The 16,853-nt window shown below is 39.0% G+C and overlaps 2 protein-coding genes and 1 long non-coding RNA gene across 11 annotated transcripts in view; all 3 read left to right on the forward strand.

The window, feature by feature from the left end:
* The window catches only part of dnase1l1 (deoxyribonuclease I-like 1), a 13,849-nt gene extending 5,102 nt beyond the window's left edge, over positions 1–8,747 (forward strand). The window contains exons 1-11 of one of the 3 annotated variants that reach the window (XM_034875858.1): positions 2,080–2,287; positions 2,445–2,554; positions 2,592–2,603; positions 4,090–4,265; positions 5,234–5,322; positions 5,450–5,539; positions 5,648–5,760; positions 6,416–6,528; positions 6,639–6,796; positions 7,462–7,558; positions 8,373–8,747. In XM_034875858.1, the coding sequence (XP_034731749.1) occupies positions 4,116–4,265; positions 5,234–5,322; positions 5,450–5,539; positions 5,648–5,760; positions 6,416–6,528; positions 6,639–6,796; positions 7,462–7,558; positions 8,373–8,546 (984 nt within the window). In that variant the 5' untranslated portion in view covers positions 2,080–2,287; positions 2,445–2,554; positions 2,592–2,603; positions 4,090–4,115 and the 3' untranslated portion in view covers positions 8,547–8,747. Of the gene's footprint in view, positions 1–2,079; positions 2,288–2,444; positions 2,604–4,089; positions 4,266–5,233; positions 5,323–5,449; positions 5,540–5,647; positions 5,761–6,415; positions 6,529–6,638; positions 6,797–7,461; positions 7,559–8,372 lie in introns of those variants that run through there. The other 2 variants (XM_034875856.1, XM_034875857.1) reach the window with 2 other exon arrangements.
* Positions 1–10,059, forward strand: part of LOC117947221 — a 22,518-nt gene extending 12,459 nt beyond the window's left edge. Inside the window, exons 3-4 of the long non-coding RNA XR_004657189.1 lie at positions 1,198–1,206; positions 9,785–10,059. This is a non-coding gene — a long non-coding RNA (uncharacterized LOC117947221). The remainder of the gene's footprint in view (positions 1–1,197; positions 1,207–9,784) is intronic.
* A 1,734-nt stretch (positions 10,060–11,793) lies between these two features.
* LOC117947201 (tumor necrosis factor receptor superfamily member 14-like) overlaps positions 11,794–16,853 on the forward strand; it is an 18,883-nt gene continuing 13,823 nt past the window's right edge. Inside the window, exons 1-7 of one of the 7 annotated variants that reach the window (XM_034875874.1) lie at positions 12,687–12,894; positions 14,278–14,371; positions 14,525–14,650; positions 15,288–15,443; positions 16,127–16,217; positions 16,319–16,479; positions 16,589–16,720. In XM_034875874.1, the coding sequence (XP_034731765.1) occupies positions 12,859–12,894; positions 14,278–14,371; positions 14,525–14,650; positions 15,288–15,443; positions 16,127–16,217; positions 16,319–16,466 (651 nt within the window). In that variant the 5' untranslated portion in view covers positions 12,687–12,858 and the 3' untranslated portion in view covers positions 16,467–16,479; positions 16,589–16,720. Of the gene's footprint in view, positions 11,813–12,679; positions 12,895–14,277; positions 14,372–14,524; positions 14,651–15,287; positions 15,444–16,126; positions 16,218–16,318; positions 16,721–16,853 lie in introns of those variants that run through there. The other 6 variants (XM_034875873.1, XM_034875871.1, XM_034875876.1 and 3 more) reach the window with 6 other exon arrangements.

Raw genomic sequence — 16,853 nt, forward strand, 5'->3', positions numbered from 1 at the left:
TTTGGAAAAAGGCTGCAATGAAACAAAGAGTGAAAAATTTAAAGGGGTCTGAATACTTTCCGTACCCACTGTATACATAGCAAAATGAATACTCTGTCAAGGAGCAGTAGGCAGCCAGTTACAGCGCCCGGGTACCAACTCCAGGTCTGAGTCAGTGTCTTGATCAAGGACACTGATTAGAGAACCTACGTGTTTTTGATGGACGCAGACATGGGGAGAACATACTCCACACAGAAAGGCCCAGAACGAACTGGATTCAAACCCAGAACCTGCTTGCTGTGATGCTGTGAGGCCGCAGTGCTGACCACAGTGAGGGGGTCTCAACACCTGAAAAGAATGAAGTTGTTCCATGGATCACAATCTTCTGATTCTACATCCAACCTGCTTAACCTGAGGACGATGTTTGACAACAGTCCTACTCCAAAAGCCATATTACTAAATCTCATTTTAGACATTTATTTAGTATTTTAGCCATATACATTATGCTACTTTTGTGAACCTGAGACTTTTGTAAACTCATTTTAAGCACCAAAACAATCAAATGTATTTTCACAAGAGATTTGAGAAATATTTCTGTTTCAGGGCCATATTATCTCTTTATACTGTACATTGCTCTGGAGCAATTTTGGGTGTCACTACACCGACATACAGTACATTTTTGATATGAAACACATGGAGATTAGTTACATGCTAAAACCCTTTAAATGAATTCAAGAGGATATCTAAAAAAGACCTCCTAGGGTTAAATACAATATATTTTCCTATCCCCTTCTGTATTCATAAGGGCTAACAGGAAATTAGTGTAATGGTTTCTGTTGGTTTTGATGTGTTGTTATTGCTTCCTGTGTGTTTCTGCTTCTTGTTTACTTCTGTTTATTGATTCTGTTCTGTGATTATTGCGTAAGGCATCTGTTTTAGTTCGGTAGTCTGGTTTTCTGTCATGTCCTCATTTCCTCCCTTGTCTTGTACTTCCTGTCTTGTGTTTTCCAGTAAGTGTATGTTCTGTTTCTTGTTTTATTTTGACGTCTTGGTTTTGGCCGGTTTTTGCCCCTCGCCCGTTTTACTTCCTGTGTTTTCCCGCCCCTGTGATTCCCTGATGTTGTCCACCTGTTTCCAAGCCCCTTATTGTGTCACCTGCCATGTGGTTCCTGGTTACCCTGTCTATTTAGTCTTTGTCTTTACCTTGTCCTTGGTCAGATCCTTTTGGTCTGGCCCTCTGGCCCCCTGGCCTCCTGGCCCCCTTGCCCCCTTGCCCTCTTGCCCCCTGGTCCTCTGGTCCTGTGGTCCTGTGGCCCTCTGGTCCTGTTGGTGTGCTCAGTGTTTGGATTCTTCCTTGTGATCATTATTTCCCCGTGAGTTTTTCCCAGTTTCTGTGTTCCTGGTTTTTGTTTTCCCTTTTCTCTTCGGGCTTTTTGGATTTGGGACTTTTTTTCCTGGCATTTGTGTCCTCAATTCTCTACTTTGTGACAATTGGAGCTCTCTGGGTATTAATGGACCCCCAAATAAAAATGTCAACGTGCTATGTTTCTTTGTATGGGAATGAATGACAAACAGAATGTCTTCATGTGTAGCCCATAAAACACCTGAAATACTTCCTTATTTTCATTCTTATGAATGTGTCATTGTGTATAAATGAAAGGAACAGCATTGTTTTAGTTTCCCAGTTTGTTATACTTAAGTGAAAGAAATGTTTTGACCCGGTTTTCTTTACGTGAAAAATTGCTATAAATGTCAGTGTGCCCAGGTAGCTCAGTTGGTAGAGCGTGCGCCCATATATAGAGGTTTACTTCTCGACACAGCGGGCCGGGGGTGCGACTCTGCCCTGCGGTCCATTCCTGCGTGTCCTTTCCCCCCCTCTCTCAAAGGGGAGGGGGGGGGGAGGCATGTCTTCAGCTGTCCTGGGAAATAAAGGCCTAAAAAAACAAATAACTTTATTTTAATATTCAGCAACACTGGACAGCTGATTATGTAGCATGTGTGACTCAGTCTTCCCTGTAATATAAAAAGGAAGCCTATGAGTAAGAGGACATATTTAGAGAGAATCCACCCTGTTTCTCAACTCCTGCCTTTTTGTTCACGCCCATTTTTTCCAAACTACCGGGTGAAAAATGACACTACGCACCCCTTACTGCACAAAAACACCATTTTCCACTGGATCTGACAAGCTGAAGGTCGCACTCTGTTTTACTGTGATACAGGCAGTTCATGAGTGGTTGTGAGAGTGATTCTGAGAGCAACAAAGAGGAACAATGCAGTAGATTTCACACTGGAGTGAAACTTTAAGAGGGTAAGAGAACTGAAACAGAAAAAAACAAAAGATTGAACTGGTTAAAATGTACAAAATGCTAGTTTATTAGTTCATTTCCCATGGATGTTTAAATATGAAAGTTGAATTAAAAGGGACAAAGGGAGTAATGTAAAGAAACAATCTTTTGACTTAACAGGAAGAAAGTCTGCAGTCAGACCGGTGGGCAGAGAAAGTCCCTCCCCCAGGAAACAAAGACCAGACCCAGGTTCGGGTTCCACTAGAGAGGAGAGGGCAAGACCCAACAAGCCCAACAAGACCCAACAAGACCCAACAAGACCACCTATCCAACAAGCTGGTAAGCTGTGCTGTTCCTATAATACGTAGAGTTAGTCAACAAACTCTCACTGGGGAATAAGATTTGTAACTTAAAATGTCTATCTTAACATTAAATCAGTCATTTAGCTGACCCTAATATCCAAAGTGATTTATAATAGCTACATATGTCAGAGGTCGCACCCCTAAGTGTCTTGTTCAGGGACCCGTTGGTGGATGTATCACCGTGGGAATCAAAACCCCGGTCCCCCTCACCAAAGAGATATGTCATCTCCACTTCTCCATCACCACCCCTGTGTTAATGTGTGTATGTTTGAGACAGAAACAGAGAGAGAGAAAAAGAGAGAAACAATCTATGCAAACTATACATGTATTTACCGTAATAACATACTTTATGTTTGTACCAATAAAGCGAAAAAATTTAAAAATGTACTATTGAGAAACAAAACATGCTCTACTGTGACTGTCCGTGTACATGATACATGATCACATTCATATATACAGTGTATATATGTGTATATATGTACTGTATATGTATATATAGTATGTATATACTGTATGTGTATATATGTGTATATATATATACACACACACACGCATACTGTATATATGTATGTGTGTTTAAATGATGTATAAATACAAATTAACTTGTCACGTGTGTGCTTGTGCAGCTGTACAAGTACATTCTTGGGTCTGTTGGGGCCCTAGGCAAAAAAATCCTAGGGGGGCCCCTCAAAACCTGCATGTTCATCCCCATTACGTTTCAAACTCTACAAAATGCTGCTTACGAACCTCGGCTACTGCAAATGCTGCCACTATAGTAAGTCCTACATACTGTGGCACATTTCCCTCTGTTGTAATAAGAGCCATTCCTAATAAGTGTCTCCTGGGACATGGTTGACCTGAGTTTTAAAGCTGAGAAGCAACAGCGAGTGGAAGAGTTAACAGCAGACTAAAGACAAAGCTGAGGTTTCCATAGCGATTCAGAAGCTGAACTTTGAACACCAAATGTGTAGCTTCGCAAGTTTCCCATTACAGAATGTACAAGTAGAGTCGGAACGATTAGTCAATGAATACGCTTGTTTGCTTACTCGCTGAGAGTTGGATGAGAGGAGTGAGACCACTCTCACGTTTACGCTAAATTTGAAGCTAAAGCAGGGAGGCAGTTAGCTTGGAGCTAAACAGCTAGCATGTAACACCATGTAAAACCACACGCGGACGCGTTTACATTTCTGTTTATGTATGAAATACAAGCAAAATATGAGAGCTTTTGTAGGAATATTTACATTATCTAGATGTGTTCAGTTTTAAAGTTCATATCATTGTGTGGTGAGTTGTGTGCATACTATGAGAATGATGGTTACCAGTATCCAGAGGGAGCATGCTTGCGTCCTACTTTGTTCGTGGAAGAATGACTTCCTTTCTGTTGCTTCTGCCGTTTAGTGTGCCCAGACTCTAGATGTTTCATCAAATCTGATCTTCCTGACATGTTTCCCTTCACACACAAGGTAACAGTCTCCTGCAGCTCTGAGCCATGAGGTCATCTTCCCTCCTTCTCCTTTCCTTCCTCGTGGGTGTGTGTGACGTTCGGGGGGCGTCGGACTTTAGAGTGTGTGCATTCAACCTCCAGCACTATGGGGAGTCCAAGTCCCAGAACAGCGTGGTCATGTCCATTCTTACCAAGGTAAGACAAAGACAGATAGATTGATATGTTCTAGAACCTCATCAACAACATTATATTTAGATTACTTCATTATTTAGTACATACATTACAGGGTATCAATACTAATCAATGATAAATACTTTGGGGACCTCTATTGGGACAAATTATTAAGTACAAAGTTTGAGAACAAATCCACAACTGTCAACATTAATTTAGTTTTTACCAACTTTTCTTAAGTAAGAAAAGTAATAATTTCAGGTGAGGTAATGGCTTTTCAGTGACACACACCTATCAAGACAAAAAAATTCAAATGTGGCAGAGAACACCTTTAAGAACACCTTTTAGTGCAAGGCTGTGGATTGCAGACTGTAAAACAAAGCAGTCCCTTTATTTCCCCCTTTTCACTGTAATAATGGAGTATATCTTGTGCATGAATACCGCGAGTTGCCACTGGGCACACAGTATTGGCAGCAGGGCTGAAGTGGCAGCAGCGTATCCCGCTCTCTTACGCCATGGTCTAGGCCCACTAGCATGGTTTTCACAAGCAATAACATAGCCAGTGTTCTTTTACCCAAAATGCAACGTCCACTTACACGTGTTACCATGCAAATCACCTTTTCATTCTGTCGTGATGTTAGGGCTGGGCGATATGGAGAAAATCAAACATCATGATATTTTTGACCAAATACCTTGGTGTTGATACTGCAACGATACTGTAGTGTTGACTATTAGTGTTTTCACAAAATATTTACACAATGAGATTTTTGATAAATAATCATCAGTAATGTGGACATAATGACTAGTGGTTACAACAGTCTGGTAAGTTTAGAGAAGTACACAACTTTACTTTAATGCAGCCTTTAAAACCAGGAAAAGACACCACTTATGCAATATTACAATATCCAAAATCTAAGTCGATATCTAGTCTCTTATCAGGATGACAATATAATGTCGATATATTGCCCAGCTCTCCGTGATGTGTGTTCCAGATCATTACTCGCTGTGATGTGTGTTTGCTCATGGAAGTGAGAGACACTAAAGGAAAAGCTGTACCACTGCTGGTTGAAAGGCTCAACAGGTGATCACACACACACACACACACACACACGCACACGCACATGCACGCACATGCACGCACATGCAAGCACATGCACACACAGGAGTATCAACAGTTTCACTTCCGTCTGTGTCTCCTCAATATTCAGCTATGACACGGATCATGAGTACTCGTCTGTGGCCAGTGGGAGACTGGGCCGGTCCGCCGGATACCAGGAGCAGTATGTGTTTGTTTACAGGTGGGTGTTCCTGGGTGCTCCTTTGCAGAGTGATTCACCACGATGTAAAGCCGTCTCAGTACAGTCAGTACAGTTAAGGTTGCCCTGTGTTTGTCTGAACGCGTGCAGGACTAATACAGTGACGGTCACCGGCCAGTACCAGTACCCAGATGATCGACCCGGAGATGTCGATGCTTTCTCCAGAGAGCCTTTTGTCGTCCGCTTCAAAGCCCCCAGGACAGGTCAGCGCTCCGACACTCAGGATTCCCTTCTAAGGCTACATCTACGCTTCTTCACTTCAGTTTAAAAACTAAATATCTTTTGCTACATTTCAACTCGCGTTTACGCTACTGCAGCGTTTCCGAGACCCCAAAACGGAGACGTTTGGAAACGCTGCAGCCCCCCTTTTCATTTGAAATCTCCAGGGTTTGCTTTGTAGTCTGGACGGGAACGAACGGGGACCCTTTGAAACAATGATGCTCTTCAGTCAGTCTTATCAAGTCTTTATTGTGGGCTTACCTTTAAGTAACAGTTCCACCTCGTCATCGGTCCAAGCTTATTAATGCCTGTTCTTACTGGTCGCCATTGTTCTTTATTTTAGTATTTTCTGTATTTTCAACTTCTACATCCATGATTTTTAAACACAGAGTAACGTCAGACAATCCGCTTCCTGTCTACACCGGTATGCGCATGGCTAGTTTGTGTGAACGGTCGTGTGATGTCTTGTCAGTTGTGTTAATATGGAAAGAGATTAGTTCTGCTACTGGAGCTAAACCGTATGTGTAAACAGTGATTGTAGTTGTAGCCTATGATGATAAAAAGCACGCTGATGTTTGGGCATAAAAAGACCTTCTCCTTCTCCTCCCTCTAACACTCTCCCCCACCCCCCATATTCAGATATAAAGGAGTTTGTCCTCATACCTCAGCACACCACTCCAGTCAACACCACTAAAGAGCTGGATGCACTCTACGACGTCTTGCAAGATGTGAAGAAGAGGTGGAAAACCGAGGTGAGAGCTCATTTTGCTGAATATTTATGGTACTTTGTAGTGTATGAGTGTGTAGCCTTACCATCATTGTTGTTGTGTACGTGTGTGTGTGTGTGTGTGTGTGTGAGCAGAATGTGATGCTTCTCGGGGACTTCAACGCCGACTGCGGCTACCTCGCTAAGAAGAACAAGAAGAATGTGCGTCTGATTACAGATAAGAACCTCTTTTGGCTCGTTCCGGAAGATTCAGACACCACTGTGCGAATGACCACCTCCTGCACCTACGACAGGTAAACTCACTCTCCCATCAGCCCAATCGCTCTGGGCGGTCTATAAGCTTTTCAGTAACTACATTTACATGCACTTAAAGCTTTAGTGTGAAACTTTTTAACATTAGTAAACGTCTGTGACATTCAAGCCATCGCCAAATGAGTTCAGCTCCACACAACTCTCTCTGGATATCTCAGTGTGACGATGTTCAGAAGATTGGGGCGTCCGGTGACTTAACCACGCAGAAACTCAAGTGAAGATAATGACCTCTTCTGAAGAGTCCATCATGTTTTTTGAATTCTCTTGAATTTATTTAAAGAGTGCTTTCCATCAAAGTGCTTTACAGCAAGAACTCACTTTAAATAAAAACAGTACAAAAAATTTAAAATCGAGGCAGTAAAAAGTAAATAACACTTAACAAATACATCACGGATAAAGGAGCATTTAGGACTCATACGCAGCAGTGAATAAGTAAGTCTTAAGCTTCGTATCCTCCTTGGCTACTAGCCACTGTGTGGGGGAGGGGTGGGGGCGTACTGTATGCGTGAAAGCTTGTACCCTGACTGAGACACAAATTCCAAATGCGCTGTATATGTCCAAAATTTCCTCTAAAACCACCAGTATTTTGAGTGAGCAATAAATCAGTAAAATGTGTATTCGGTCTGTCCTTTTTGTGCGATAACAGGATCGTTGTGAATGGGGAGACGTTTGCCAACGCTGTCGTGCCTTCTTCAGCCACACCGTTCAACTTCCAAATGGAATACCAACTCACAGAGGAGCAGGTAATACACTGTGTGTGTGTGTGTGTGTGTGTGTGAAATGTCAATGTGACAAACAGTAAAATATGCAGATAGATAGGACTCACATTCTAGTCACCCTGACGCCACTCTAACACAAAATCTCTTCCAGGTACACAGTTGATTTATAATGTGCAGATGCTTGAAATCTGCAATATTGTTTATTTCTGTTGTCATTATCAGTGTAGTTAAGATAATTATTTACAAAGAAATGGACAGAATTATTGAAGGTATCTGAAGAGATTGTGTACTAGCAAGTACAGTCAGTTTTTACAGCACTCACAGCATGAGTACAGAAAAACAACTAACCAAAAACCATAATAATAAACCATAAAAGATGAAGTCATAATACAATACAGTTGTCTCTGGTCAGGCAAGGCATCTTTCCACCTGCTCTTTTTCTTTTTTACCATGCAAACTGTTTTAATAGTAACAGAATAGACTGAGACAAACCACCCATTCATATTAGTTCCTGCTCTACTGCCGAGATCTTTAAGTCTCGTCTCAAAACACATTTTTATGCTTTGGCGTATGATTTAGTTTAGGGACATTTGTGTAGAAGTGTGTTGCTTTTATGACGTTCATTTTGTCTATATTTTTTATTGTCTCCCTTTGTTTTTATAACATAATATATGTTTGTTCAGCACTTTTCTTCAGCCTGGTTGGTTTTTAAATGTGCTCTATAAGTTAAATTGGCTTGACATGTACGGGACGCAGGGGTTCTTATTACTACATAGTGATTGGCTCTGTAGATGTGTGCTGAGGTTACTAAACTCTTTGTTCTGTGGTTTGTGTCCAGGCGCTGGATGTGAGTGACCATTACCCAGTGGAGGTCCTGCTGAAGAACAGGGGGCTTGTCAAAGTGGGGCGCTGGCTGGGGAACGCTGCGTTCAAAGTCTCCTTCACTGGTGGCGCTCTCTTGGATTTAATGGTTGTTCTCGGTTCCCTTGTTTTCCAAATGGTATCGTCATAAGCTGAGTTTTTTTATACAGTTGTCAATCAAATTATCTAAAGTTCGCGTAATGACGTCACATGCTGTGTTGCAATCAAACTGGTACATGGAATTAATTTTTGTAATTTTAAGGTGTTTCCATTCATTTTTGCACTGAATTGCACAATATGCAAGAAAAACATTTGTGCACAAAGTTTTTCTAGACAAAATGGATCGCGCCGTCTACCAGCACATGATCAATATTGCACAAATTATATAAGTGCTTATGTGCCAGCTGATAGCGACATATCAAGCTACGATAAGAAAACAACGACGCTATCAACACATCGCTATGATGATGCACATGCTACTGGCCTTTTATTGTCCCTCTGGCACCGCTGACTCTTCTTTGAGACATGTCTCGCTGTTTGAGCGTCTTCCATTTACTCCGGAGGACGTCCCACGGCTTGTCTTAACCTTTGTAGCCCATTTGCTTTGCAAGTTCCTGATAAATTAAATTTGAAAAGTCTCTCGTCTCCTCGTCCGTCCACTTCCATCTGTCTTTGACACCCCCCACGTGGTCAAACAGAGCAGAAATACTGGGCGGAAATGAACTAAAACGTCCTCTTCTTCGCTTTGTGGCGGGTTGCAACCATAAAATGACCTAAAACCTAATTAAAATTCACTATTTATTTGCCAAATAACATTTCAATCAGCGTTTATCACATAAACTCAAGATAAAGATAAAATCCGATGAGACAGAGCGTGTTTTCTTTGAGTCAATATTCATGAAATTCCATTGAATTTTACTGTTTCCATTAGACATTTTTCATTCGATATCCCTTAACTTGGATAAAAACGGGAATGGAAACATAGCAAGAGTTAAAAAACAACATAAATGTGGTTTCAGGAAAGCAAATTTCACCAACTGATTTCCAACTTGCAAAAGAAATCCCTGATAACACTCCACAGAGCCGCTCGCCATGTTGGGTTCAGTGTTAGGGAAAAAAACACAGTAAATCACCCAACTGTTGACATTTACCATAATGTAGTCCACCATTTTGCACAGTATTAACTACCTTTGTCTCTGCGTGAAAATACGGGTCAAGTTAAAGAATCTTTGCCTTACTGCACTGCAGACTAAACAGTAGACTACAGATGGTGGTGGATGTGAAACATGTTGATAAACCGTTAATGTACAGCACCAGTCACACGTTGGGACACGCGTTCCCATTATAGTGAATGAGAAAACGTGTCCAAGCGTTTGACTGGTACTGTAGTTTATTAATGTTGTACCTTTCTCCTGATGCCTTCAAGCTGATCCGAGGCGGAGAGGATCAGGTGCACACAGGTGCTACAGGATGCTGAAGCTGCTGTTTCCATAGAGTGGATGTGATCTGCAGTATTATCCTAAATGTGATAGAAATCCGTTGTTCTGTCAAATACATTTCAAGTATATCAAAGATAATGGAACATTGTCACAAACCACAAGTGTCTCCGTGCGTCTCAGCCGTGTGTCAAGTTGATCAAAGTACGGGAATTATTGTAGTAGTTAAAGGTGTAGCAATACTGTATCAATACTTGTACGCACAGGCTTTGATTATACACATTTCTCATGAAAATTTACAATAATAAAATCAATAGCTTTTTTTAGTCCGCTCCCATTTTGCATCAATAACATCAAAGTAAAAACTTAGATTTTAGCATTTAGATAAAAATACAAAGTTTTCCTTTGAGGACATCATTTGAAATAAGGGAAAAAGGTAATAAATTGCAATATATTACAGAATATTGCAAGTATGATAATGTAGTATTGGGCCAGAACTAGTTAGAGGGCATATATCATTAATCTAAGATTAATAATACAAATGAAGTAATTCAAATAAACAAACTGAGGCACCAACATTATTCCACGGAGCACATGAATTAAAATGAGATGGTAGAATGTTTTTAATTATTTTATCTGTGAAATATAAAGGGAAGGGGGTTGCTATTCTTATTAAATGTTGATGCCTTATACGAGCTATACGCACATCCTCTTTAACACATTTGGTTTGTAATGCTATATAAATAAATTTCATTAACTGTGTGGTGACTTGGTTTTTGGAAAACATTTCTGAGAATAAGGAGCACAAAGTCGGTGTCATAACCACAAACGAGAGATTTGTTCTTCTTTCGTCTGTATTTCCTTCTGCTTTTTCATCTTCTCCTTTTTCTCCTCATTTTATTATTTTTTTATTTTATTTGCCATTTTATTCTTCCATTCAATGTTTTGGAGCCAAAGTTTTTTTAATGTTTTTGTCCATTTTTTGATCACTGATTGATTGTTTTTTTTAAATATTTGTCACTTTTTTTTACGTTTAACACTACGTAACACTAACTTATTGACTTTAGTTTTACTAGATATTTTTGGAATTTATGGTCAATAAAGCTAATTTATAGGAAATTATCTGTTAAATTATTGTCTGTTAAATAAGGATGCTAAGATATTTGCATCTTTGCTAAAAAATTGAAATCAGGATTGGATGATATTATTGAAGAAATATTTGTAATAACATACGATTAGTATTGGATAAGATAGAATATGATGAATATATATTGGACAATAGCTTTGTTTTGTTTGTAGATTTTTACAAGGCATTTGATACCATAAGTCACCGATTTATGTTTAAAGTTATTGAGTTTCTTGGATTTGGTAACCAATTTTTGAAAGCTGTCAAAACGCTATATAAGGGCTGCAACAGTTAATTAATTTAGCTCATGGTACAACTCCTGGATTTGATATTGGTCGCGGCATAAGACAAGGTTGTCCACTTAGCCCATTCTTATTCCTCCTTGGTACAAAAATTATGGCTATACATATTAAAAAAGGTAGTTTCCAAGGCATAATTTCCTTTGGTAGAGAATTTAAATTATCCCAACTAGCAGATGATAGTTTGTATGAAGATTGTATGTTTGTATATGGTTGGTCCATTTCTTTAACTGTCTATGGTGACCACGGTCTGGGATCTGGTCTGAGTCTCCGGGTCGGACTGTCTCTCTGCTCTCTCTGCCTATTGAGTGGACTTGTGGTGGTGGTGTTGTTACCTACAAGATTTTAAATTATAAAGCTTTATTAACAGTTTTAGTGACAGAGGTGCTGTTGATAGGAGGAGCACCAAGAGGTTTTAAAATGCTGACATGTTTCTTGACGGACACATCATATGATGATTCACATGATGATCTTGTGATAAATAGAAGTCCATCACAACTCACCCGATGACTGTAGGAGTCTGTCATTTCAACAGGAGGACACTGACCGGGGTCAGGTAAAGAGAGCTCGTCACTTTACTAGTCAGAGACTGGTTGTTTAAGTCGGAATAGCAGCTCTTCACTGTATATTATATATAACAATATATAGGCATATATGTATATTTTGGTCGGATATATCCTTTAATGTACTTTATTTTGCTACTTGAACCCGTATTTTTATATGGTTATTATTCACTGACGTGTTATTTTCTATAGTGGTCATTATGAATATTTTTTAAATGATCATTTTAAAATGATAATGTTTAGGAGGTGTGACTGTATATGTGAAATATTTCAGTTTGTATTGTCCAACATTGAGTAGTCTAGATTGTCTCTGTAATATTCTTTATATGTTTTAAATGATGATATAAAAAGAGAAAAAGGAATGTAACGGCCTGTATGGCTGCTGATGGGTTGAAAGGATTTGGCAGGTTGCCAGAGGGGAGAATCAAATCAGACACGTGTTCCTTGTTAACAAGGCTCGAACTTTTTATAACTCTATAAACTTTTATAACTTTATAATGTTTCAAACCAATAAACAAATAAACGGTAAAAAAAAAAAAAAAAAGCCAATCTCCGGTTTTGGTTTCTGAATCCAAAAACGACTAAACCAAATTCAAATTACAGCTGCATGCAGCGTTGGACGGGTCCTCCCCTCCTCGCAGGTCGGGGGTACTGGCAGACGCCACTCTTTGCGGCAGGGCATTTATTTGCGCGACAGTCAGACACTGTGAAGCCAAATATTGATTTTGCTGCAGCTATCTGTGTGTGTGCTTCTGTCTGCGTGTGGCCCAACCTGCTCCTTCCTTAAAAAGCTTCCATATGTATGTATTTTATTCTGAGTTTTTGTCAAATAAAAAGGATAGAGCATGAGGTGTAAAGTCTGCTAAAGGCTCGAGCTGCATTAAAGCGGGTCTCTGCTGTGTGTAGTGTAATCTCTGTATGGTTGTCTTCTTTCTGTTTCCAGATGGTGTTCCTGTTTTGGATTTTAAGGCTCGCTTCCTCTTAAATCTGAGTGAGACGTCTTCAGCCCATAGAAACTGGGATCCTGCCATATACAGTGATGTTAAGAAAACATTTGAGAACTGCACCATTGCTGGTAAAATAATCTTATTACAGCACGCTTTTATCAGGATTCATACATCATATTAATAATATGTTAAACCCAGCAGCGTGCAGTTCCTAGAACATAATGTTCTCATAACCCTTTTTTTCTTTTATTCTGACTGGAACAACTTTGGGATTATGAAGTGTGGGAACTGAACAAAGTTATTCTGTGAAATACTTATCATTTGAATATGTGAAACTTTGAGAACTGAAGAAAAGCTTTGAGAAGAGAAAAGCTAGACACAGGAGTGTTGAGCTAGCAGAGTCAGATAAGATAAACTTGCAGCTGTGACTGTGTGAAAGAGGCATATTGTTCCTTTATTCAACTTTGGTGAACAATGTTAACTCCTAAACTTGCCTAATACCCCCACCTACAGCTCAACCAATAGTAAAGCAAAGAATTTGATACACCAACACCCATTTATGTAAAACAATGATATATCAACCCACATTTGTGTAAAACAACTATATACTACACCGATTTATGTAAAACAACTTTATACTACATTGATTTATGTAAAACAACTTTATACTACATTGATTTGTGTAAAACAACTATATACTACACCGATTTATGTAAAACAACTATATACTACACCGATTTATGTAAAACAACTATATACTACACCGATTTATGTAAAACAACTTTATACTACACCGATTTATGTAAAACAACTATATACTACACCGATTTATGTAAAACAACTATATACTACACCGATTTATGTAAAACAACTTTATACTAAATTGATTTTTGTAAAACAACTTTATACTACACCGATTTATGTAAAACAACTTTGTGTTCACACCCACCCAATTAAACGGCAGAGCAAGGAATGAGTGCTTTGGAAGACTGCTGCATGATTTCAGTACTCCATCCCCTTTGCAAAGAAAAAAAGCAAGTCTGTGTCCGTGAGTATTTTTTACTTGTGGCTTTGAACCAAACAGAAGTTCCTCTGAATGGAGTTCCTTTAACTCTTTTAGTTCCTTCTTCACAGCAAGGTCTCTTCTCTTTTCCAAATAGTGGCCAAGTCACGGGCCCACAGTGGCCATCTGTAAAAGTCTGTGTTAACAAAAAAACCTTGAAATATTTCAAATTACTATAAGAATGGACAGAATGCTGAACTCTGAAAACTGGACTGATGCTTCAATGCAGGCACTGCGGGTACCACAAAGGAGGTGCAGAGGGACCTTCACTGATCCACAAGAAATATTTAAATTAATTACCCTCCTACCAGTTCCTATGGCCACTTGGCCGGTGCTAATGCAGACGACAAAACCGGTTTTGGGGGACAGTAGTTAGAACTGTTTAGAAATGGACTGTTCCTATAACTGAAGTATGTGTTATATGTTTTAACGTGTCTTCTCTCTACAGGTACTTGTGCTGAGTGTCTTCAGAGGACATACCCTCACATGTCGTAGATCAGAGTATCTGATTGGGGATAAATGCTGTCCTACGTGTTCTGCTGGTAAGATCTGATTGGATGTCCTCTAGCACCATAGAGGGAGGCCAAACACCAGCCCCCACACTGCCATGACACAGAGCTGCATTTACACAGGCAAAGTATCCCTTTCTCTAGAAACATTATATTACATTAACATGTTGGTTTTCTTTTCTACAGGAAGTCGAGTTAGAAATCATTGCACAGAGTCCAGAAGTACTTCCTGTCTGGATTGCGATGAAGGAACATTCATGGATCGTCCTACAGGGCTCACAGAATGTTTTCCCTGTACAGGCTGTGATGCAGGTAGACTTATGTTTATGTTTCCTAATATTAACTAAGCCTAAATTTAGTAGGGTTATCACTGCTGGTCCCACTGTTAATGCTGTGAAAGAACTGAGAGAACTAAAGACTGGGTTAACCTTTTCAGTAGGGCTGGGTGGAGAACATCAGATATCATGATATTCTTGACCAAATACCTCAATATCGATATTGCAGCGATATTCTAGGGTTGACAATTGGTGCTTTAACAAAATATCTTCACACTTAGATTTTAGATAAATAATCATCTGTAATGTAAATATAAAGACTAAGTGGGTAAAGGCAAATAATAGAACAGTTACAGCAGTCTGGTAAGGTTAGAATGGTCCACCTCTTTACTGTAATGCAGCCTTTAAAACCAGGAACACTTATGTCATATCACAATATTGTGATATCCAAAATCTAAGACGATGTCTCATATCAAGATATTGATATAATATCGATATATTGCCCAGCTCTAGTTTTCATGTGAGTAAATAGCAGTGAACATGATCAAAAGTCTTTTTGCATTTAAGATATTAGATCTTGGTGTCAGCTTAGACTTTTGTTCTCTGTTTTTATAAATGGGACTATTTCATCATGCAGCTCTATAGTAGAGATCTACATCTTTATGTGTTGACAGGTTCTGGTTTAAAGATAAAGACGGCATGTACGACTACATCAGATACAGTCTGTGAACCACTGGAGGGATTCTACTGTACGGACTCTTCAGAAAACGGCTGTGTGAAAGCAGAGAAACACAGCAGCTGTCAACCAGGACAATATATTAGACAAAAAGGTTAGTTTATAGGGTTAACTTTGAGATTAGAGTTATAGCTTTCATTGTTGGAATGCTGTTGCACAGCGTTCCCACTATTGTTATTCGCTTCTTTCTTTATTCTTATTATTCTGTACGTTTATTTTCTCTCTAACTTCGGCATACTTCCTTCAACGTTTCCAATCTTCAGCTCTTTCAGCAGATGATGGGACTCCTTTAACTTTTTTTCTGCTATTTTTACTTTTTCAAATATTAAGCTTTTATCCTCTTCTTTTTAACTGATTTAAGCTATTAAACCAGGTTAGCTTCAGCAATTCACTTATTCAGCATTCCCACGCTTTTCCTGCAGGAAATGCATTTTCAAATTTTAAAAGAGAACACTAAAGTTCATGGGAAATAACCTTAATTAACTTAAGAACTGACTGGAGACTGGAATAAATCATTTTTCCTGAAATATTAAAGCTTGTACATTTTGTATGTTGTATTGTATATAATAATAATAATAATAATAATAATAATAATAATAATAATAATAATAATAATAATAATAATAATGTATTTTGAACGGTCTGCTTTAAAAACATCAATCACATTTTGTTTAAATCCACTGAAAGGAAATCAGACATATCTGCTGAAATGTAAAGATATCATATATAACACTTTGTTCTCTCCACATTATGTAAACTGAACTGTATCATTTGTAGGAACAGCTTTCAGGAACACTGAGTGCTCTGCCTGCAGCGGTGGAACATTTTCTGATGGGACATTATCTCCATCGTGTCAGCCACACACACAGTAAGAGAAGCTTCAGATCAGACATGGACACACCTGAACTCTTAGAGCAGCAGCATGGTTTCTACACATGTTCCTGTCTAAATGTCCCTCTATCATTCCAGATGTGAGGCATTGAATCTTCAGCTGATAAAACCAGGAAATGCTTCATCGGATGCTGAATGTGGAGAACCAGTTTCAGGGTTCCTTTTAGGAGCTGGGATTGGCCTCGTTGTGGGGCTTCTGACCTGTTTAGTCATCAGACTTCAATAGAAGAAAGACACAGGTATGATTGTCATTTAGACAATGAAAACATTTATGTTATTGATACATAATATAATTGTCAGATCGTTATGTTGATTGAGGTGTTTTTCATTGGTAATGTTTTAATACAGGAATAAGGAATGCAGACAATCTCAAACAGGTGTGTTCTTAACTGTTATTACTCAGTCCATGTTACTGTAGTACAGTAGGACGTAGAAATGATTTTATACGTAGTAATTAAATGATATCACTCTTTCATCAGTGCTTCAAAAAGAATAAACGTCCAACTAAAAAAGAAGAACAGCTGCAGGTAAGACTGTAGTGAATTCTTCATTTAAATGTTCATGTCTTTACCGATGTATAAAATGTTTCTGTTTAAACTCAATTTATTTCTCT

This window comes from Etheostoma cragini, chromosome 7 (genome assembly GCF_013103735.1).
Source record: "Etheostoma cragini isolate CJK2018 chromosome 7, CSU_Ecrag_1.0, whole genome shotgun sequence".
Lineage (NCBI taxonomy): Eukaryota > Metazoa > Chordata > Actinopteri > Perciformes > Percidae > Etheostoma > Etheostoma cragini.